Source organism: Stigmatopora nigra, chromosome 7 (assembly GCF_051989575.1).
Source record: "Stigmatopora nigra isolate UIUO_SnigA chromosome 7, RoL_Snig_1.1, whole genome shotgun sequence".
Classification (NCBI taxonomy): domain Eukaryota; kingdom Metazoa; phylum Chordata; class Actinopteri; order Syngnathiformes; family Syngnathidae; genus Stigmatopora; species Stigmatopora nigra.
Window position 1 is genome coordinate 10,675,894 of NC_135514.1, and position 23,190 is coordinate 10,699,083.

The 23,190-nt window shown below is 37.9% G+C and overlaps 2 protein-coding genes across 8 annotated transcripts in view; one reads left to right on the plus strand and one right to left on the minus strand.

Annotated features, from left to right (window-relative positions):
- Nucleotides 1-1,572, minus strand: part of LOC144199461 (nectin-2) — a 111,495-nt gene extending 109,923 nt beyond the window's left edge. For all 3 annotated transcript variants that reach the window (XM_077721111.1, XM_077721112.1, XM_077721110.1), the window contains exon 1: nt 1,210-1,572. In XM_077721111.1, coding sequence (XP_077577237.1) covers nt 1,210-1,294 — 85 coding nt within the window. In that variant the 5' untranslated portion in view covers nt 1,295-1,572. The remainder of the gene's footprint in view (nt 1-1,209) is intronic.
- Nucleotides 913-23,131, plus strand: g6fl (g6f-like). Of its 5 annotated transcripts, XM_077721113.1 has the most exons (10): nt 913-1,160; nt 7,156-7,504; nt 9,076-9,342; nt 9,611-9,646; nt 10,724-11,050; nt 15,664-15,909; nt 20,563-20,688; nt 20,799-20,872; nt 21,046-21,072; nt 21,971-23,131. In XM_077721113.1, exons 2-10 carry the CDS (start codon nt 7,264-7,266, stop codon nt 22,016-22,018), a joined length of 1,392 nt encoding a protein of 463 aa, XP_077577239.1. In that variant the 5' UTR covers nt 913-1,160; nt 7,156-7,263; the 3' UTR covers nt 22,019-23,131. The 5 variants fall into 5 exon arrangements, with proteins under 5 accessions (XP_077577239.1, XP_077577240.1, XP_077577242.1 ...); XM_077721114.1 differs by lacking the exon at nt 15,664-15,909; XM_077721116.1 differs by lacking the exon at nt 7,156-7,504 and having other exon boundaries at nt 914-1,160.
- Nucleotides 23,132-23,190: the final 59 nt, after the last annotated feature.

Below are 23,190 nucleotides of genomic sequence, written 5' to 3' on the forward strand. Positions count from 1 at the left end.
GTCTTTTTTAATGATAAGGTGACGGTTTTCAGTACACGTCATGGAAAACGCTGTCAAATCAACTGCTCAGCAGTTGGGAGTCACGGTGCTGTGTTCTGGCAGACAATAAAAAGTTGTACCTAAGCAAATAAACAGAGCAAATTGTTCAGGTTCCCACTTTTCTATTCTCTTGGGTACATTAAGAGCAGAGTGAGCAGGCCCTGCAAGTCAAGTGTAACTAATGGAGGCTGATGTGTGAAAAAAAAGTGAGAATGGCAAGGAGAACTAGGCGGTTTTGGGACATGGCACCAAGGGCACAAAAGTGTTTCTGTTTATGTGTCTGCACACAGCCATGGGAGTGGAAGTGGGGGTAAAGTGGACCTGATTACCATGGGCCCAAGGAGGGAGGGGCCACAACTATCTTGAAATAAAAAAAGATCTCTAGTTTTTTCATTTCAAATGAAATAGACCCTACAATGAATTGTCGTCTAATATATTGATAACAGTGTGTGATTGGACCTTAAAGTCACAGTTCCCCAACAAATGGAAGAATCTGGCCCCTTAAAAGGCTGCAACATGGTTTAGTCCACCGACAGCAACTGGTGACAGGTGGAGGCAGCCACTATTTTGAATTTGAGAATATTAAACTATCCAAAATAACGAACTTTCGCTGTTCTGGGTGCAAATGAAACACACGGTTCAACAAATTTGCCCTGTAATCTGTAAAACTCATGCAGACATTTGTCACAATGTAGAAGTTCAATATGCCCTTTATGGTACACATGGGGGTAAGTGTTTTTGCTGTTTTTTAAAAGTTATTTATTGATTATTTATTTGTGCACTCATTATAGTGTTAAATCTCATTATGGTGATAATAAAAGCATTCAATCTATTCAATTGATATCACCTGATCACACACCTGGCAGCCCCGCGGAGCCACGCCTTAACCAGGCGTTACGTCACTCACCGAAACTCGGGTGGAAGAAGCGAAACGAGGCACTAAACATGACTCGAATTCAAAACTCGAACACGCAAACAAAGTCGCATATCATATGTTAAACATCAAGATATTTTTCTATAACAAAAAGACAACAAACATCATAGTGAGGGTTATCACAAAGAGGAAAGAAACAACAGAATCAGCTGACCTGGACTCTTCGTCGTCGTGACAGGTGATCAAGGTGGGATCGAAACTAGTACAATTATAAAGTATTTAAGAAAATCTCTTACCGTGTGGCAAAAGTGTCGGGACGAGGGACAAAAGTAGCAATTTTATGAAGATTTGTCCACTTGATAGAGGGTCTTTTCCGGCCATGGTCGTTCCGAAATGTGCCGGAGGGGAACAGCAGGTTCACTTTGCTGCGAAAGAAGACCGGAATAAAAGTCCGTGCAGAGGTATATTCTTGCTTTTAAAAAAGTCGCCTCCTGGCTGGAGTGGCTTCAGTTTAATTCCGTTTTAGCACACACAGGTAAATGATTCCCCTCTTTTACTCCGGGCGGCCTGACTCACTCTTGACCGCCGTGTGTGTGTTCTACGAGCGTATACGTGTGTGTGTATAGTTGCGCGACTTAAGCCACAGCGAAACGCGCACGTCCGAGCGAGTGCGCTGACGTCACCACTGGAGTAGGCGTCACTAGTTCCGCCCACTCGATACCCCACGCCCCCTTCTACCTCTACTACCATCCACTCCTCGAGAGAACAAGCAAGGTTGGAACGGGTTGAGCTTGAGTTGAGTCCGGTTGGACGATTTCAAGGATAACTTGTTGCAGTAGCCCGCAGCTTTTTCATCCTCAAAAAGTTGATAGCACACACAGACATGGCTACAGAAAAAAAATGCTATACTTTGTACTGGTGAGTCACTCACTCACTGCATTAAGTTCTTAATGTAAAATATGTGTATAGTATATGTATTTATGTACTTTGTGGAATGAATTCAATTTCTGCAATGGTCCAAAAGACAATACAGAAAGTACAACCAGTTCAGTGAATGCACAATGATTGTCAGTGAAGAGACTCATAGCGCCCTCTACTGTTCTTGGGATCAGGGTGAAGTCATGTCTAGCAAAATAGCCAAACAAATATATTTCTCATCTTATTTTCTGAACCACTTTATCACAAGGGTTTGGAAAAAAAAGGTTTGGCCAAACCACTAGGGTTGCAGGGGGTGCTGGAGCCAATCTGAGCTGACTTTGGGTCAGAGGCATCCTGAATTGAATCAACCATTCTGGAAGTTACAAGGACATATTGAGAAGAAAAAATACCTTCTTTTAGCAATCAGGTGAAGTTTTTAAAATTGGATAACCCTGCATAAACATTTTGATATCCCTTTCCCTTGAACTTTCTACTTAAGCGATTCTTCACACTGCTTGCCAAACTCCCAAATGCGACGCACTCCATTTGCAAAGCTATTTGGTACGGTGCGCATATTCAAATAAGAGTAAATCCTACAAATCTGGTTAATATTCATAATATTGTTTATGGTAAAAGTAGGCTGATTGGACACTCTAAATTTACCCCCTAAGTATGAATGTGAGAATGAATGGCCACTGATTCTGGCCTGAAGTCAGCTGGGATAAGCTCCAGCACCCCCCCCCCCCCTCCACGACCTTAGTGAGGATAAAGCAGCTCAAAAAAAAAATGAATGAATGAATATTCCTCCTCTATTTTCTTTGTCTTCAAGATGAGTTTTTATCCCCTCTCTTTTTCAGGACAACCTTTACTTTTTTTCCCTACTTTGCTCTGAATGCAAAAGCACACTCCAACAGCTATGGCATTATCTAGTTTAGGTCTAATCCCTAAACCCAAGTGTCTCCCAGCCAGCGTAATTACATTTTCGGAAGTCACGCAGTTCAAGGCGAGTTTTCTTCCTCTCGCCTCCATTTCCTCGTGTGTCACCATCTTATTTAGTGTAAATTTGGTGAGGCGCAAGTTGTGAAGGCGGCGACAAACATCAGAGGTCAGGAAATGGCATGTGCACCAGAAAAACAAATTACACCATACTATGTCCATCTTTTTCTCAAATATAAGCTTCAGATTTTTCTCTTGGATGCTCGGACAAGCAAAGAGAGCCACTGTGGATTTGAAATGCCATGTTTTGGGGGGCTTTATTAGTATGTGTTTGCAATCCGTTTTTGTTGGAGCAACATCCAGTTGGGTGAAGGGGTCTTCACTGTCCAGACCCTCCCCTCATATAGTAAACACTACCATTAATATAAGGAACAAATAAATCATAACCAAGTTATGCTAGCAAACATTGTAGCAGAATGTTTTCTTTTCATCATCATAATAGCTGTTTTTGTTGAACATAATTTACCGACTAGGGTAAAATGCCAACTTTGCATTTAAGACTTCAGGCTGTATAGTGAATTTCCACATTAGCATGACTAGACCAGTCATGGGCAAACTGTGGCTCGCGGGCCACATACGGCCCGCTAGGCTTTTTAATCCGGCCCGCCGACTTGTGCAAATACGTTTTTTTTTCCCAAGATGGCGCCGTCACGCGGAAGCCAGTGGCAGTAGCTCTGTCCACTGTTATTTGTTTTTCGTGTTTTACAGCCCATCTATCTTATTTTAAATGACATTTTAATGTCTTAATACATTCCTTTTTACTTTACTTTGTGCTTTTTACTTTTTACATTAATGATGAGTGATGAATATGTTTATACTTTATTCCTTTTTTTCTATTTATGTTTCATAAGTACTGTTAACGGATGCACTTTTTTATATGTATCGTATCTTGTGCTGACCCGGCCCATCTGTCAAATTTTTAAAGTCAATGTGGCGCCTGGGCCGAAAAGTTTGGCCACCCCTGGTTTGACTCTTTAATAGATTTTTAACCTTGATTGAAATTAAAATGATTTGCACTCATAGATCGAGAAGAGTGTTTAAGGCAGTCCATTTTCAGAAAATAGTTTTACATTAATAACTCAAGTCAGCAATATTTGCTATCTCGGTTCCAAAAAATCCTGATTATTTTTTAATAATGCTGTCTTTAGATACTTTTGAAAGAACTGTACATTTTCTTATGGCCTTGACCCTTATGGTATATAAAAGTCAGGAGAATTTTCTCTCAGTGTTATCAAGTCTCCAATTCAAAACGCTAGAGTGACAAGTCTTTACAAAACAGACAACATCAGCGGAATAGTTTCAACATTTTTTTTTTTATGACTAAAAAGCCAGCCCGGAAGAAGGCAATCTTGGAGTCAATCGCGCTGAACATTGCCAACGCCATGGTGCCCATTTAAACGTAAAAGCCGTGATTTATCGGCGTGTTAGAAACAGCCTCTGAGTGGCAAATATTTAGTCGAGGTCACCTTGTTTCTCCGGTATGATTCAACATAGCCAAAAAAAACTGACAACAAGAGATACAGACCAGTCAAATCCTGAAATTTGACAGCACATTATGTTAAATTTTTCAACATTCAAAATGTTAATACGCTCAGAATATCTGGTGTTTTGACAAAATATCAAGAATATCCTCTATTTTCATGTTATTTATAATGAAATTAATTGCGAAATCTTTTTTTGCATTGAGAAAAAACAATTCCAAACCAGAAGGGGAAAAAATCTAAACTTTTTTGGATGACATTATTATGATTTGCTATTTCAATCACCAGAGAAGGAATACCTATTAAAATTATGAGTGGGATTTTTATGGAAAACAAATTTAACTACAACCACCCAACGCCCTCCTAAAAGTCTCATCAGCCCAGGGACATAAAAAGCAAAAGCAATGAACAAGCAATTAATCAGTCCTCAGACCATTTTTTTATCTTCTGTTATTCATTTGTAGAATGGATCAACCACATTTAATTTCGGTTTATTTGCTCTGAATAGAGGAATAGTTGGTCCTGTTTAGTTACCACTGTCTGCACAAAGAAGAACAAAGTAAGCGACAACTTTAGACCTTCCTCGTTACAGTAAAATAACTAAAAATTCACTTTATTAAAAGGCAATTCCAATATGAAGGTTTTATTTTCACATTTAGGGATATTAAACTTTCCTTACAAAACTAGAGAGGCATTCTGAGACCACCACAAATTTAAAAGATTCTCATATTTGCAAGCTTGACATTAGAGATTGGGTTTTTTTAATGTTTATTTTTTAATATCTCCTGCTTGCTGCCTCTTGTGTGACGTAGGTGTTTCTGATTGTGTCATCAGCCCTTTTCTGTCTATTAAAAACCCGTGTTCATCAGTCCTGTTGTATCGTCTGCATTTGACATGCTCATGTCCATGTTTTGTGTTTCTCGTTTCCCCCGTCAGGTTTGATTTTGTTATTTGATTTCAAAGTCTTTTTTTGCTTCTTTTTATTAAAATTATTGTCTGTAAACTAATTTTGGGTTCGAACCCTGACATAAGGGCTCTTCCTTTAAGAATAAAACAAACACCATAGATTTAAATACTTGTATAATGACTATAAAAGCATTCAATCCAATTCAATTCAAAAACAAAAACACTTGGCTTTAAATCATCTTAACACGAACATACCGCCCTTCTTACTGATTACGATAATTGCGTTTAATCATAGCGCATCCCTTATTTATCTTTTGACACAAACAAAACGACTCCGAATCTTCAGATTTCCTATTGTTTTCGCGTTATACAAGTCATACGAATTCTAAAAGTGAATCCAAGTACAATCTTTTTCTCCCACCATTTTCAATCCCCACACTAGCTTTTTCTGCAAGTGCCCACTTCACTCACAGTCACTGTGAGCCACACACACTTATTTTTTTTTTTTCTCAGGCCAACACACAGCCTTCACACCCTGTGATCGTTTGCACTTTCGGCCACAATTTCCGTTCCCGCTGATCTCTCTGGTCCCTTCTTTTCTTTCTTTCTCCGATTGCTTTGTCCACTCGTCCTTCGCGCCTCTCCGCCATTCACGCCGTCCCTGAGATCTCTGGAGGCCCTGTGGCACTGATAATGAGGCCCCTATTTAACAGATACTACTCAGTGGCGGTGGATTCATTAGACGGGGGCAAGCCTGGCTGATGGCGATTATTTACCCACGAACGAAGATACACACACACACACACTCCCTTCTCCTTCCACTTCTCTCATCATTACATCCAACCTCTCCCCCTTGTCATTAGACTCCCACAATAACACTCTACCGCTCCTTATTCCCTTTCTCCTACTACTCCTCAAAACCCCCACCTTCCATCCAATGCTAATTATGGAAAAATAGTACTCCGGGGATTTGATAATACCTCTAACTTAATTAAAGACGTTTATGGGATGTAAAAGACATGTCGCCCGAAGGGTTGGTGTGCATGCACCCACACTAACTGAGAACTCTTTCATTTCATCTCCCCCAAATTCTTTCTTTCATGTTTTAAGTTTGAAGCAGATTTCTTTTGTTTGGGTCAAGAGTTTGACCATTTATTTGAATGGGCATTTCGAAAATTTTCATTTTGAATGGTACAATAGAATAGAACTACAGTGTTCCCTCGGTTATCGCGGTTAATGGGAACCGGGACCACCCGCGATAAGTGAATTTCCGCGAAGTAGGGATTCCCCTTCAAAAATGCTTAATTTGAATTTAATTCAAAAAATTTATTATGATTTTTTTTTTAATTTATTTTTTTTTTTTAAATTACCCCCCTGTATACAGTACACCATATAGAAAATACGGGTAAAGAGAGTGAAATTCATGTTATAACAAAAAAAACTGTAAAATATGTTGTTTCAATGTAATATTTATATTTTTTTCCCCAAAAAATATCCACGTAGCTCTGAGTCCGCGGTGGCTGAGCCGCGAAGTAGCGAGGGAACACTGTACATTGAGACCTTCAATAAAACCCCAAAAACGGGACTTAGTGAAATGTAATGTCGATTTCCTACATGACATTCAAGTTCCTCAATTCCTCGTTGTCTGTTTGCCCATATGGAAACTGTCACGCCTTGTTTGGTTTTAAGACTATCATCTTGCACACATTTCAGCCTGTATCCTGAGGACCAGGAGGAAAAAAAACTAAATTTGTCTACCCGATGTTCTTTTTTTTAAGCCTTAAATGTGCAATGGTGTGCTTTTTCTTCATCTTTTTTGTTGTTCCCTCCATATTTCTGTGTTTCCAATGCGTCTCCATCTCACCTAGTCGAGGTATTTCAAAAAAAATCTATGAAGATTGTGATTTTAACTGTCAGTCTGCATCTCCTCGTATTGGGAAGTATGATCTTCAGAACCAGTGGGATGAAATTGTGGTGGGTGAAGAGCAACGAGTCACCACCTTGGAGTGCATTCATCAGGAAGTGAGGGCCGCCGTGAAAATCAGCTGGATGGTCCACCTCTCTGGTGCGGAAGACTGGAAGCTGGTGCTAACTGCCAGTGATCTGGAGGAATTCTCAGGCAGTGGCGCAAAGCCTTCCATGCGCCTGGCTGACCCTAACTTTCAAGATACGGGAAATTTTTCATTGCTCCTTCAACCTGTCTGGCAGGATAGTGGCTTCTACAAATGCTTTGTAGAGCAGCACGGGAAGAAAATCATGCAGAAGATCATCCATCTAGTCATTGCCATTGGTAGGACAATTAAATCTTTACAAATAAATGCTCTTATAGAAGGTACAAAGACTATATATATATATATATATATATATATATATATATATATATATATATATATATATATATATATATATATATATATATATATATATATATATATATATATATATATATGTACCTTTTTTTAAATCTGTTTTTTTATTTGTTTTGTTTTTTTAATTTAACTACTGCTTGCTTACATGTTTTAAAGTCATTCCTATTATGCATTGGTTAGAGACTGCTTACCAATCTCTCTGGCATTAATGGTGCTAGATCTCCACAGATTATTTTGTACTTAGAACTATAAACACACCAAACCTCCAAGATGAAAGTCTAACATCTTTTAATTGCATTTCTGAAGAAATATAATTGTTGTCCATGGCAGTGTATCATATTTTAATTCCCAAAATTGTTTGGTAATGGAAATTGCAGTGAATGACTTAATATCCTTTGGCACAACCAAAGACTGTCACCTAGTATCAGATTTAAGTAACCTTTAAAACAATTACCTTTTATGTAGTCATGATTGGTCTGGTTTAAAAGGTTTTCAGTAATAGTGATCTAAAAGCAATTATCTGTAAAAAAAAAAACACCTACATTTTCTTTTAAATCGATATTTAAAAATGTGTACCCGCACTAGTTTTTTGGGGAACCCTACCCCGCGTAATGTATAGTTGATTCCGACTAAACACAACCGAGAACAGCTAAAATCTGCACTCAAGAACAGCTCCCACCCAACAAGTATCATTTCGCCCAAATCCCAATATGCTTTCCACTGTACTCGTTTAGTTAATGTACATGACATGCATGCCTGAATGATTGATGTAGCTGAAATATTGATATTGATTTTAGAGCATAATGATGCGCTAGCATTTTCATCATTGATCTACACCTCGCTTTCGCCGATGGGCCTGCAATTTATCCTTTGATAAACGAGTTTTGTAAAGTAATAAAAAATTAATATTAATATCTACTGCAACAATTCATAGGCGAAACGCTCTAAAGAAGGTATATTTTATTCTACTGGACAGAGGAAGGTTTCATAACACCAAATATATGCAAATACAATTTTGTTACACTGAAAATAAATTCTCCATTCATTCATTGATATAAAAATTGCAATAAAAGCCCCATCTTAAGCAATGTTCCCTTTAAGCTGCGTGCTTACGCAATTGCGCACTACTCTCGTCTTCTCTGCGCAGCAGCAATTATATGGGGCGCAGTAAATAAAATCAAAACTTTTTTTTTACCCTTTTCCCCATAATGGCACCGTTTACGCGGCAGCCATTGGCAGTAGCTCTGTCCACTCTTATGTTTTTTGTGTTTTACGGCATGTTTTAATTGAAAAATTAGATGGAACATTGACATGCACCTGCTTATGGCAGGTTTGATACTGGTGTGTCCATAGCGAGCAATGATGATGTCGCTCACACTGGTACTCTGGATGTCTTTCTGCCCAGACCAACGAAAAATTACAGGGAACATTGCTCTTAGGCAAGATGAGAAAGTTTCCCAAACTTTAAAAATGTTGGATTTCTCTTTTCCAGTCTCCAGCATCCCGGAATCACCCATCCCACGAAAAAGCACCCTGCGTCTGTTTGCCAAGATTCACCCAGAGGTTATCTGCGAAAAGATTTCGTGGGAATCACCGAACGGCACCAGTTTAAAGACGGTGTTGAAACCCATGTCTGGATTCATGACCAAAGTTCCCCAGGCCACGAACGACGACGCCGGCACCTACAAATACACGATTCATATCCTAGGAAGGCACAACATCACCACCTTCACATTTCCCTTGCACATCGAGGTTAACGGTGAGGAAAGACGGACGCCACACATGACGGCAATGACGATGAGTGAGCCCAACAAAACAAAAAAAGCCCACCATTGGCATTATTTATTAAAGCCTCCTCTAGCTATATTACTCGGCGGTTTATTTATTTTATGAAGCAATTTCAAGATTCCAAACTCCGCTGTAGATCTACACAGAAAAGTCTGCCACTCCTGTGGGTATTACACTTGCAGTTTGTATTATTTATTATTAGGTTAACACCCTGTCTCCCTTTTCCTCCTGCTCCACAGCTGTCAGTGAGGCCTTCTTCACCACTATCGAGCACGGTGAGTGATGCCCGCAGGAAGTCTAATGTCAACATTTGGCTAATCACACAGCGCAGAATGCAATGTGACATTATCGCAATTGTTGCAGGGAACTTTTACCCCATCTGCACTCCCATCTGTTATTCATCTTCCTCTATATTCAGTCGAACCCCCAAGGTTGAACATAATCTGTTCAGGAACGTTGTTTTGGTCTGGACCCTATAAAAACAATATTTGGAGTGGCATTTTGACATTATTAACTTTTAAACAAATCTGTAATTGGGTTAAAATGATACCAGTTACAAAAGTTTGACCTAAACTAACTAATCAGTAATGGAACCTTTGGATGACATTTGAGGATTAGCCAAAAATGTACTCTCATTTTCATAAGTCATAATTTTGAGTCTAAATACAGAATTTTTGGATGATAATTGAGGATTAGCCAAAAATGTACTCTAATTTTCATAAGTCATCATTTCATGAATCACAATTTTGAGTCTTAATACAAAACTTTTGGATGATAATTGAGCATTAGCCAAAAATGTTCTCTACTTTTCATAAATCATAATTTTTAGTCTTAAAACAGAACCTTTGGATGACAATTGAGGATAAGCCAAAAACCTACTCCAATTTTCATAATTCATAATTTTGAGTCTTAATACAGAACTTTAGGATGACAAAAGCCTAAAATGTACCATCATATTTACAAGTCATAATTTGGAGTCCTAATTTCAACTCTAAAAGTTTGTCCAATAGTTCAATGCATCAGTATTTTTGTTTAAATATATATCACATTATTCATTGCACCATCATAGCCAACTGTTTAGCTACTAACACAAAATTGTTGGGAAAATAACAACGGGCAACTTTTGCACGTTTTTTGTTTTTGCTTCACTTCATTGTTGTGTAAACGTGGCCTTAGGCAACATTTAAAAAGTGATCAACAGTAATTTGTCAATACTAGGATTCAAATGGAATCTTCTAAAAGGCAAATGAACACTCACTGACCTTTTACTATCCCATATTTCTCTTAACACTCTCAGTATACTTAACAAAAATGTATCGACACCCCTCTTTTGCTATTCTTAACCCACACAGGCCCTCCCATCCACACCCCCATTCAAACCGGGAGATCTGTTACCCTGGCCTGTCCCGAAATCCGAGCGGACTACATCTTTCTGTACCGGAAACACCCCAAAACTGGCAACTTGAAGCTATTGTACTCGCGAGATGATTGGAAGGTCAAGACGTGGATGGATTCGGAAAGCCTTGACCTCAAGCTAACCAAGGCACCCAGCACCATTTACAGAACCATGTACGCCTTTGCTCTCAAGCCGGGTTTCAAAGACGGAGGCATCTACATCTGCCAAATGCTTTCCAATGACAACCTATTCAACCAAAGGACCCTACTGACCGTCTTGAAAGGTAAACACTGAATTTATTAAACTGATAATGATGATGATGGCGAATGTTGCACCATGCATTTTCATATTGCTTGAAAAACAGGGAGAAATAATCACACAGTGATTAGTTGTTTTCCTCAATCCAACTTTTACTGTAATGGGGAAAATCTCCCGTATTTGCCAAGCTATATGCACCTAGACATCAATAATCGAATACCGATACATACTTTACCATGTCACTCTTGCTATTTGGATCAAGGCATCAATAATCAAACACTGATAAACATCCAATCCAAAACTAGTTGTACATCACACATGCAACTATTAATAACTTAAACACTTTTGCATGTCACACGGAAATAAATGTTTAAACTAAACGTGACACTGCTTACCAGTGCAGCCATTTTGTGAATTCATCAAGTATGTGTTCATGTTGGGCTATCGAGGATTCTTGCAATTCATCGGCTAAAATAATAACCACTTGGATAAAATGCCTACTTTACTTTGTCGTTTATAGAAAATTAGCTTTTATTTACCTTTCTCTCCAATATTATTTCTATGTCACTTTTACTATGTCATTTAAATGGAATGTCCATTATGGGTCAAATGCTAAAAATTATTTTCAAGATCCATTGACACGCACACTCACTCCAATACATAATTTTCTGGATCTGGGATAAAGCCCAAGAGAAAACCCACGCAGACATTGGCAAACTCTCATCTCTAAAACTAATATCTGATAATACACAGAACATCAGCGGTTATTTATCCAAAGGTCATTTAATGATGGACCTGTCCTAGAAAATTTGTACAATTGCTACTCAATGGGAAAAAAAACAAGATTATTTTGAATTTGAAAGCACTTTGGCTGCCATTGAAAGCTCTCAAAGTGGATAAACGTAAAGAGCACAGATTACAACCTTTGGGAGTCAATACGAACAAATATGATAAGGTCGTATGTGGATGTTACTTTAAAAATTATTCTCTTTAGTGTTTCAATTGCTCAGGCAAGAAGACACAATTAAAGATTTTATGGACAAATAGATCCGCAAAGATAGATAAATAAACACATGGGAAAATATAGTTAATACTAAGAGTTAACAAGAAAAAACTATATAAGTAAAATCAATACTATGACAAATGGATGGGGAATTGAGAGTGGATAATATGAATAACAATGAGTGTGTGATATTGCACTTTATTATGTCGTTTTCTCACTGAGTTTTGCATTAGAATGTCCACATAAAATGAATTTTCCAAGACATTCAACTTAGACTCAAAATGGTTCTTTTTTCGGTTCTTTTGTGTTGTGTCTTTTATTAATAGATTCAACTGATGGAGGGAGTTTTATTTCTTTATTGGGAGCATATTGTCCATATTGAAAGTGTTTGTGTTTTTGGTCAGTTTGAAACCATCCAAATTTGCAAAATTAAAAAGCGAAAGAGAAGAAATGCTGTTTAAAATATTAATCTACCACAGTAAGCTCCACTGGGCTGATCAGCTTCATTCTTTCAAAGGTGAAATATGATTTATAGCTGTTCAGAGGTGCGAAGGTCTAAATCCCAGGCTTAGGTGCTAAGTATCGCTCTGATAAGTTTGAAGGCCACATCTCATGACTCATTTCTGTGTTACACTGGAGGAAAAAAGAAGGCTGGAATGAAAGCTTGCATTTGTACATAATGATTCGAACAACCCTATTCCATCATTTTGCCCCTTGTTGTTTGTTACTTGTCTAAAAATTGTTCAGTGGAATGGTCTGACATTTTGGAAGAAAAAGCGCCTCATTACATTCCCGTCAAGAGTTAGATGAGAGGATTTATTCGGCTTTAGGAGCTGATATCTAACTTTATATTCTATATGTCAAGTAGTTATCTTCCCAAATCTTTGATTTTTTTTTCTCCCCAATAAAAATATGTCAAAGTCCAGGCATTTTTTATGTAATACATGATGTTGCTTACCTTAATTGAGGTTATGCAATGTAAAAAAGAAATAGTTAAATGTATGGTAAAGTACTTGTATGACAAAATGGTACAATTGAGAAAAATGGCGCAACTAAAAGGTTTACAGTCAAATTAATTATACACTACCTTACATATTTTGACTGTTGTTTTATGGCAAACATCGTAAAGCGTGCTGACCGCTGAGCTAATTGCCTAGTCTAGTCTGGTTTTGTCTGCTAGCATGCTCATTTAGGTTCTCGAAGACTATGTACACTGCAAAGATGACCATCTAGGTTTGAATCCTGGTTGAGAAGGGGGTGAAACTTCAATAGGAGCCCACCCCCATCAAGACTGCTTGATTATATATCGATTAGCGTGGGAAAAAAGGCTATAAAATGAATGACTACAAATGCACTGCACTGTTTTTTACAGTTTACCCTTCTTTTTTTAAGTAAGAGTCTGGCAACCACAATATTTATTTTGTTTTATCTATTTTTTTACTGTATACGTAAACTGGAGCCTGTTAAAACATAAGGTAAAAAAATAAGAGAAAAAAGAAGTATTATGGACAACAATAGGTTTTAAAAGTACTCATGCTTTATATTTTACCTCCCATTGCATACATTCTAACAGCTCGGGCCAAAATAGTACTCAATATGTTATTAAATTTAGGTTTGGAGCTTTTTTTGTCATTTTTAAGGCCAAATTAGCATATTTTCTGTGAGGACCACACCTGCCAGCTCTTCTGCTATCTGAGCGGCTGGTTGCCTGGCAACATTATTGTGTCTCTGGCACAGGCTGGTTGACATGAGAGTAGTATGCACAAAATCCAATGAATTAAAAAGCAGGGATTGTTCCTCATTCACTCTTTCATGAAATTAAAAGTTTTACATGATGAGCTCTTGAGCTTAATTATGGCGCAAGCCCTGTCGAGCAGATTTTCACCTCCAATTTCAAATTTTACGCTGGGCCAGAGCCAGGGTTTGCTAATTATCACCAGAAATTAAGTTGATTTCACTCCATCACTAATAACTCTCCACAGGACTAAAATTAAATAGCCATGTAATCAAGTATTGAAGCATTTTATTAAGGGCATACAGGTTAAAAAATAAATACAAGTGGTTTTAAAGCGTGTTTCAGATAGATATGGCATATTCATACACCTTGCTTGAACTCCATGGTTGGATAAGCAACAGATATGCTTCGACATGCTAAAATTGAAAATCTGATTTATTCTGAGATAGAATTGCGGCACATCACTTCAAAGCTTGTGGTAATTGGTAAGACGTGACAGAAGATTGGGATAGATTCTCCTATCATATCACATTTTATGTTTTCAAGACACAACTGTCATGTCCAGTTCTGCATTTCATGGTACATGAAACAGTGAGGATTTAAGTGTAATGTGCAAAATTCGCTTAAAAATAAGATAATAGTACAAAATATTTGCAAGATTTGGTCAAAAACTGTATTTATTCTTGCAAAATCCAATCCTACATTTATAAAAAAAGAAAAATGGCTCTATTCTCCTGAAAGAATTGAAAAATATATATTTTTATTCTATTATGCGTGGGTCTAATCTCTTGCTTTCCCTGAATAGGCCTTATTTCACACTTTAAAACACCCACATGGACACAATAGGTTGCCTTGAAAGGCGTAAACAGAAAAGGCGAAGGCATACATCCCTGTAATGGTGGCCTCGGAAGAGTTTACTAATCACAATCCCCCCCGGCATCCATCACAGCTGCCCAGACATGACGAGCCGATCAGTCACTGTCACACATTTGCAGCCCCTCCGCACGCACAGCGCCGCATACGCCAAACGGCAATCATATGACGCATATATATTTTTACCCCACCTCATTAAGAATATCATTATGTATGATTATACCTGCCAGCTTCCCACGATGGCTGGAGGTGGCCCACGTTGATCACACTAATCAAGGCTGAAATATGTGTGTTTTTATGCGACATAGCGGGGGGGATCTGCAGAGCTTGATTAGGCCCAGATGGATTCTCATCTCACTATGATGAGACACTAAGCATCAGTCACAGTCAAGTGATGCATTAGCAGCAAATCACTTTAATGAATATATATTATTGTGACCTCTTCCTAGATTGTGCTCTCTATTGGGTTTTATTTTATTTTTTTTACGTTCTCCACCATTCTTTTTACCCCATTACTCCTTGGCCTTTTTGCAATAACGCCAGTTTTAAAGTCACATCTTTGTCTCCCTAACGTTCCAACCAAGTCCATTTATTTGTGTCGATGGGTGTATTTTGTTCACTAGCGATGGCCAACTGTTTTTTACACGGTGGGCTAGATTTATGTTAAGCAACACAGTGGTGCTTTTGCTTTGTTTTGCTATACTTTTTTTAAAGGTACGAGCACTAAAGATGCTAACATGAATGCCCACATTTTGGGGGATTGTTTGATTACGTCGGCCTCGCAGTTCTGGGGTCCTGGGTACAAATCCAGGTTGGTCCACCACGTCGGCCTTGCAGTTCTGGGGTCCTGGGTTCCAATCCAGGTCGGTCCACCTGTGTGGAGTTTTGCATGTTCTCCCATTCTAAGCCAGCCAATACGTTAATCATGTGTTTTAACAAACTACACTGTGTATTTAAATTTAAAATACTTTGCTAACAAATAATAGGGCATTTTTCCTCTCTACTTTCCCCCTGTTTTGTTACACAGTTACGGGTGTTCGGTTTGGCAACCAGTTGCAGCTGGAATGCCTGTACAACGAGGTTAGCCAGGTCCATTTCGCCAAGTGGGAATACCAGAATGAGAGTCGGCTACTCTGGTCGAGCAGTTTGCCTGGCAATGTCACAACCACTTTGCCCTTACCCATCACCCCCGACATGGAGGGCAACTACACGTGCACCTTACAATTACAAAACGGCAAGACTATCAGCGCCAGGCATGCTGTCAAGAACCAAGGTATATGTATTACACTTTTTGACATTTTGTTCCATGCATCCTTAAGTTATTCAATGTATCAACTGCTCAGGTAGGTGTGGTATACTTTTAGTTCAGGGGTCGGAACCTTTTTGATTCATATTTGTTATTCCCTGTGAGCCATACAACAAATTTTAAAAGTCAAAATACATACATGTAAACCTAGTGCCTTTTTTAAAAAATTTTTTAGTGATTTCACCACTTTTAAAGTGGAAAAAAAGGAACATTTTTAAAAATAATCTTATGCTGTTGCTAATCAATGAAGATGCATTCCAGAAGAGTTTACTGCAAATAAAATGAAAATTAAAGCAGTTCTGTCACTAGTGATTTCCATATTTTATCTCACAGGTTAGCAAAGAGCCAGATGCACTCATCAAAAGAGCCACATGTGGTTCCCGAGCCATAGGTTCCCTACCCCTGTTTTAGTTACTACATTGATTTAATAGCAGCAAAACTGAGATATCTACACTCATCTAATTTAATAGTCCTGACATTGAATCTATAAAAACCAAGATGTGAATCCTTGAAAATATTTTAAAATCTGGATTAGCCTCAAAAATGCACTTTTTCCCTCATCTGCAAAAATCATTTTTATTGCACAATTCCAATAATCATGGCTCTGTCTTGATCATTAATTTTTGAATATTCTTTGACATGATTCAATCATTAGACACTAATAATAGAGGGACTTTAAGAAAGACTAGAATACTAACAACAAGTCAAAACATACTTTATCTCTCAAGGGCCCAAACCCCAACCCCCAAAACCCCCAAAATCCCAAATATTTAAATGCTCAACGTCCTCTTAAACAACATAAAGGTCAGAGTCTTTCTTATCTCACTCTCCTAGCTAATATAGGAATATGAGGAGATGGAACCCCGAGACATAGCCTCCAACAATAACTAAATTATTCAGGATTATTGTGTTGGTGGTGGAGAACAGGAGTATGTGACAGCTAAATGGATCCCTCCTGGTTGAGATAAGTCCAATGCATCACTTGAACCGCAGGGCCCAGGGCTCATCATAATGCACGCTGCCGCCAATACTGCAGCTAGAGAAATAATGGACACTTTGAGTATAAACACGAGGGTTGGAGATGCTTCGTCTTATCAGAAGGGAGAACATCTAGAGATGGAGAGTGCCGTAATGGCCAGATTTAACGGCTTTTCTGGGAAGACTTTTTTTTTTTTACATCCGCTATGGAGGATATCGCTTCATTATCAGGAAAACTATCGAGTAAATAAAAGGCTATAAAAATGGACATTACCCTGTTTTATTATTATATGAGATTTAAAATGAACCACAAAAATATTTCACATTTTTGTGACCTGTTTACTTTACAAATATAGAATACATACATACTGCCCTGTGATTGGCTGGCCACCAATTCTCCCCCGCCTTGTGCCCGAAGTCAGTTGGGATAGGCTCCAGCACCCCCTGCGACCCTTGTGATGATAAAGCGGTTCAGAAAATGAATGAATACATACATACTATGTTCATTAGTACTGCTTATTTTTTCAGTCACAGCTATTTTGGGGTTTAATTGCCTCATATAAATGACATTATTTCCTTTTATACTACTTTTGGCATTATATTTTTGCCATAAATGTGAATAATATAATCATCCATGTTCATGAGTATATGAGAATATTTACTTCTTTGACTTTTTTGTTCATTAATTAATCATAGCAGGTCTAAAACATGCATACTTAGTCAAAAAAATGAAAAGACTGGAATACACAAAAGGAGTTTCATAGAGAAAAATATCTATTTATTCCAAAATGTAGGCCACTTTTCATCCAATTATTCAGGCCAGGGAAATTAAAGCTGTTAATGGCTGTCAATCTATACTTGTGGCAACAAACGTCACTTGAGAAAATACTTTGTTGCTTTTAAATCCAAGTTTTCAAAGCTGTATCACTATTACAATTTCTGCTGTCAATCAAACAATGTCACTTGTCGAATGAGTAGTTGTGAAATTTATTTACAAGCTGTTGTTCTTTATTCATTTGCATTATTTCCTTCCAAAGCCATATGCTAAAACATTGTATAAAGTACTTATTCAGTGTGCCTTACCTTTCTGATTTCTAATTATCGTTGGAAGTAGAGAGCTGAACTTTCAATATAGGTAACGAAAAGGTTCAAAGATGAACTTGGTAAGAGGGAGAGACAAATACATCCTTGATGCTACACTTTGCACTGACTTACCATAATACATATTTGAAATCTAGCAAAAGGGAACAATGCAGGTCACCGCCGCGTTCCATTAGCAAAGCCCCGGCACGTACTGTACAATCAATTAGAGCTCATGCGTCACATGTGCTGACGGATGCCTTTGAGAGGAGGTTAATGGCCGTGACACTGGGGGCAAAGGTGGTCCTGTGAGTCGTTCCTTTTACAAACAAAATTTGTCAAGAAGCGCTTGAGTGGACTGCAAGGTGTGCTGGGTTACTGACCTGCTGCATACATTAAGGATTCATGTCTCTAATTATGTATAAATTGAATTGAAGTTGGGTTTTTTTCTTAACCAATCCAAGGGATGAAAAAGTAATAACATATTTTGTGTGTATAAAAAAAAATATGATAATGACTGTGGTGCTTTGAGTTTAAATTGCAATCATTTATAAGTCAGGTCTTTTTTTAGCATTGAAATGCATGGAAATGGCATTAGTCAGTTGTGGAGTAGAATTTTTTAATTTTTTTTTTTTTTTTTGAAGAATTAAAAGCAATAGAGTAGGAAAAAAAAAGGTTTTAAAAATGATGAAACAGTGACATCATTATATAGAAGCTGAGTAATTAAGTAGTTTGCACGTAAACGTTTCATTTTGGGCAAACTGAGTAAATGTTGAAATGCAACACTTTGGAGAAAACTTGTTACTCAGTAGCTGCATTCAAAATGCATAGTTTTCCAATCATAATAAAGAATATATATATAATACTGTATTAGTAACTATGTTTGTTGCATCTGCTTAAAAGGTGGTAACACTACCTTGCATTTCACATAGTATTTCCCATCTGATAATATTAATTTACCAATCTTAAAATTGGATTTATTCCAATTAATCCATCTGTATTTTGTTTAAGTTTATTTTGGCAGTAGTCTTCAAGTGGGATTCACAATAGTATGAAATATATTTTTGAAGTATTGCTTACAGTTTGCTGAACTGTCCATTGTGGTAAAGTGCATAAAGCACTCACATGTCAAAAGGAAAAAATAATCCTCAAAAATGATGGCTCACATCTTAAAATGGTACAAATTGGGTCGCTTATGTCTGAAGGCATTCGTTCACACTGTGACATTTTACCCACGTCATTTTTCATGCGCATCCCTTGAATAAAATGAAGACAAGGATTCAGAAATTCATATATATATATTCTTTATTTATAATGACCCTAACACACATGTTTTGGGAATTCGGAATTAATAAGTGCAGAGGAACTTGTGTGTAAACAAAATGGTAAAAATAGGTACTTAATGTGTAGAAAATAAGCCATGATGCTGAATCTACATTGTAGTACCGTATTTTCACGACTATAAGGCGCACCCTCAATGAATGACATTTTTTCCATATATAAGGCGCACTGTCTATCTATTTTGGAGAAAATTTAAGACTTTTAAGTGCGCCTTATAGTCGTGAAAATACAGTAATTGCTATTGAATTCCAGGTATGAAGCACTCGCTACACAGTCACCTCTAGAGCCAGCCATTGTTGATGTTTTGGATTTTTTTGTATAAAATCTTGCAGTGGGGGAGGAGCTATATGATGGAAGATTTTGTAAACTAAGATGGCATCTGCATATTTAACAGTATTGTTTCAGTTCAGGCGTTTGTGTTTTTTTATATCTGACAGTGCTGGTTTTTCGTTTTTGGTTTTCAGTTTTTTCCATATACAAGGCGCACTGTCTATTTTGGAGAAAATTTAAGACTTTTAAGTGCGCCTTATAGTCATGAAAATACGGTACTTCATATAAACACTGTAGAAAAAATAGATTTTTTTGCTGAGGATAAAGAATATATGCTTGTGAATATTGTAATATTGACTCTTTACACTGTTTGCGTTCAAATATTTCTTGCTTAAAGTAGTAAGACTTTTCAACTATAAGCTAACAGCTTCCCATTTATGCCAATTTCAACTTATAATATAATTATCTTTGTTTAATTGATTTTTTTCCCTGATTTGATTTGGATTTGTTTCAACACACGTCTTGTTTGAGTCTTTTTCGTGTCAAACATTGACCCAGAATGAATTAAACTGGCATGTACGGTACCCTTGGGTTAGATATGCCATCATTGTGACATATTTCAACTGCCTTGACCGCTTGTGCTGCACGTGGCGCCTAAATAACAAGTTTGATTGATTTTCTTTTTTGGGGGTGATGACATCACTGGGTGTCTGGTGCATGTGTCAGGTTCTTGTCTGACACCGCCTTCTTCCTTCAGTGCCCCCACTGCGTGGGTGACTGACAGCTGAATGATGAAAATACTTGTAACATGCCTGGAGGGCGGGCGGGGCTCGCCATCTTTCCTTTGGAGTTGAAGCCCCTTTCCTCCCTGCTGCCTCTTGATTTGCAGAAAAACAACTTGTCAATGCCAAGAAATTGAAGTTTTTCCTCTCCTTTTGCTCTTGTTGGCAGTGATTGTCCCTGTGCCCTCTTCCACCCTCCATTTCCTCCTCCTGACTTTATTACTTCTGGTGCTCCTGGTTGCCGGCACGACCATGGCTGTGTTGCTATGGCGACAGAAACGCATCTCTCGCCGAGGTGAGGCTATCGCCATTATCCCTCAGACGGATACGGCCCGGAACATTCTCTCGGGTTGTGATGAATCAGACTCCATGTCATCCTATACATGCGTGTCAATGTGTTTGCAGCTATTGAACAGTCTCTGTCTGTTCATTCAGGCGAGATGGAGAACATCTACGAGAATCCGGAAGATGTCAGACAGGTGATAAAATGCGGCCATTTTCCCTTGTGATGAATTGTCTTCTCTCTCCTCATCACCTCACTTCCATTGTGGGGGTCTTACTTTTTTCTTTTTTTCTTTTTTAAACCTATTTTCTACTTCCCATTTCCCTGGTTTGTTGCTCATTAAAGCTGTTTTGCCCTCCATTTCAACAGGCTCTTCCGCAGGGGTCTTTCTATATGGTGAGTTATTGTGCAATATACTCTCACAAATAAAGCTGTAATGCTTTTTAGGAGTGAGAACTTGTGATACAGTTAACATATGTTTATTGTTACTAACTGCAAAATGTGAAAAATTGACATGCAGAAATATATCCAGCCAAAAATCTACCTTAAAAAATGAAAAACTGACATGTGTTAACTATAGTGCTCAAACTGAAACATGAAAATAAAAAGATTTAAACATTGCATATACCAGATCAAAAAAACAAAAACAAAACAATAATATTCTTGACAAACATCTGCTACTATTTTAGCCAATCAAATGTGAGCATCCTAGCTTGCCCACAGTACACCTGTTCTCCAGTCCATTAGCCAATCAGATATGAGTATCCTAACTTACCCGCCCTTCCTCATGACATCATCAACCAATCAAATGTGAGTACCAGATCAAAACAAAAAGACAATACAATAACATTGTTGACAGACATCTGCTACTATTTTAGCCAATCAAATGGGAGCATCCTAGCTTGCCCACAGTACACCTGTTCTCCAGTCCATTAGCCAATCAAATGTTAGTATCTTAGCTTGCCCTTCCATCCTCATGACATCATCAATACTCATCATTACAGTACACCTGTCCTCCAGTCCATCACTTTGTACACAAGTGTGTATAACTGAGATCACAAATCTCTAGTGAAGTCATATATTAGAAAACAACATTTTTCTCCCTCATCAGAGTTCTACAAATGACTTATTTGCATCCCCAAATACTTTTACATGAAGGTCATTTGTACCAGGTGTCAGTAACTGCCATTTTAATGAACCAAAATACACATCACATCTACCATCTGTGCCTAGCATATCATTATAATCATTAAAAAGTTTTTTATGTTGGCATTTCTCCCTGTTTTTTTTCTAGGATTTAAAGCCAAGACATGATGATGTTTACAAGGAACTTGACCGCTAACCACTGAGAAGAACGGCATCACCTGTGTCCATCACTTTGTGTGTCCTATCTGTGTTTGCAGCATCTGCCTGCTATTCTCCTCACAACGCCTGCACATCACGGTTACTATTTCACTTCACACACTGACAGGAAACGCTTGGCCGGCTGTGTTGTTGTTTGTGTTGCGTGGGCTGTCTCTACCTGTATGTGTGTTGGAAGGTGAATAACACCCTTTTTGTGTTGTGATGGTCTTTGCGGCGCCCTTTCCAGTGCCACAACTGATCACCTACACGCTCGAGTCGCCCGCATGCTGCTGTCACATCTGCTTGCCTGTGTGCAACAGTGGGGGGCCCTCTTCTATTAGGAGCACGGCATTTGGAAGCTATAATTGGCTCTTGGAAGACTTTGAAATGGCACTTGAGTGTGTGAGTTTTCTCAAGAAGGATGCTTATTCTTTTGTTTGTCATTATGAAATTAGGGGGGATGAATAAGATGTTTATTTAAGTAAAAGGATGCTGAGGAGGTTTTGTGGAAATTTGCTTTAAAATAGCATCAGTTTCTTGTCATCATTATGTATTAGGTTTCAATTCCAGTGACGTAAATAAGCGTCCAATCCGTTTCCGACTGGAATTGGCAGTTGCCAACTTTCAATGGCAGTTATAGTGTTACTGATTAAGAACTATTAGTATTTTTCTTGCTTAACGGATTTAGTTTGACCAGTTTAGTTTTATTTACTATTATTGTTGGTCTTAATTCTGCACAAAAAACTGAAATGGTGTGCTTGGAACAGAAAACAAGGACATTTTTTCAGACTTTTTCATTTCTAAGATTTATGTATTATAATTAATGATATAACTTTTTCCGACTAACAGAATTTGTGCAGTATGCATCATAAGAAAATTACACAGGCACAATTATTTGGTCACCTTTGTCATTTTGATGATTTGAATATACCTGTAATTTATTAGCAGTGACTAATTGGAAACCATAATTAGGCCCTGAACCTCATTTAAAGATGAATGCAATTATTAGAAGAGGTATTTGAAGTGGCTGATTCCAGATTGTGCTTCTGTTTGGATTTTCAAAATTCTATCTTTCATAAGTCACCTGTAAAAATAAAATCGGTGATCTAAACACTCGATTGTGGTTATAAATGAATATGATGGAAGTGTCAGAGGTTCCAATCTTTTATA

What these genes read in the sequence shown, in the direction of transcription:
- g6fl (XM_077721113.1), top strand. Translation starts at nt 7,264, where the DNA reads ATGGTCCACCTCTCTGGTGCGGAAGACTGGAAGCTGGTGCTAACTGCC. An exon ending in ATCCGGAAGATGTCAGACAG is followed by an intron (nt 20,873 to 21,045) that starts GTGATAAAATGC and finishes CCATTTCAACAG; the next exon opens with GCTCTTCCGCAGGGGTCTTT. An exon ending in CGCAGGGGTCTTTCTATATG is followed by an intron (nt 21,073 to 21,970) that starts GTGAGTTATTGT and finishes TTTTTTTTCTAG; the next exon opens with GATTTAAAGCCAAGACATGA.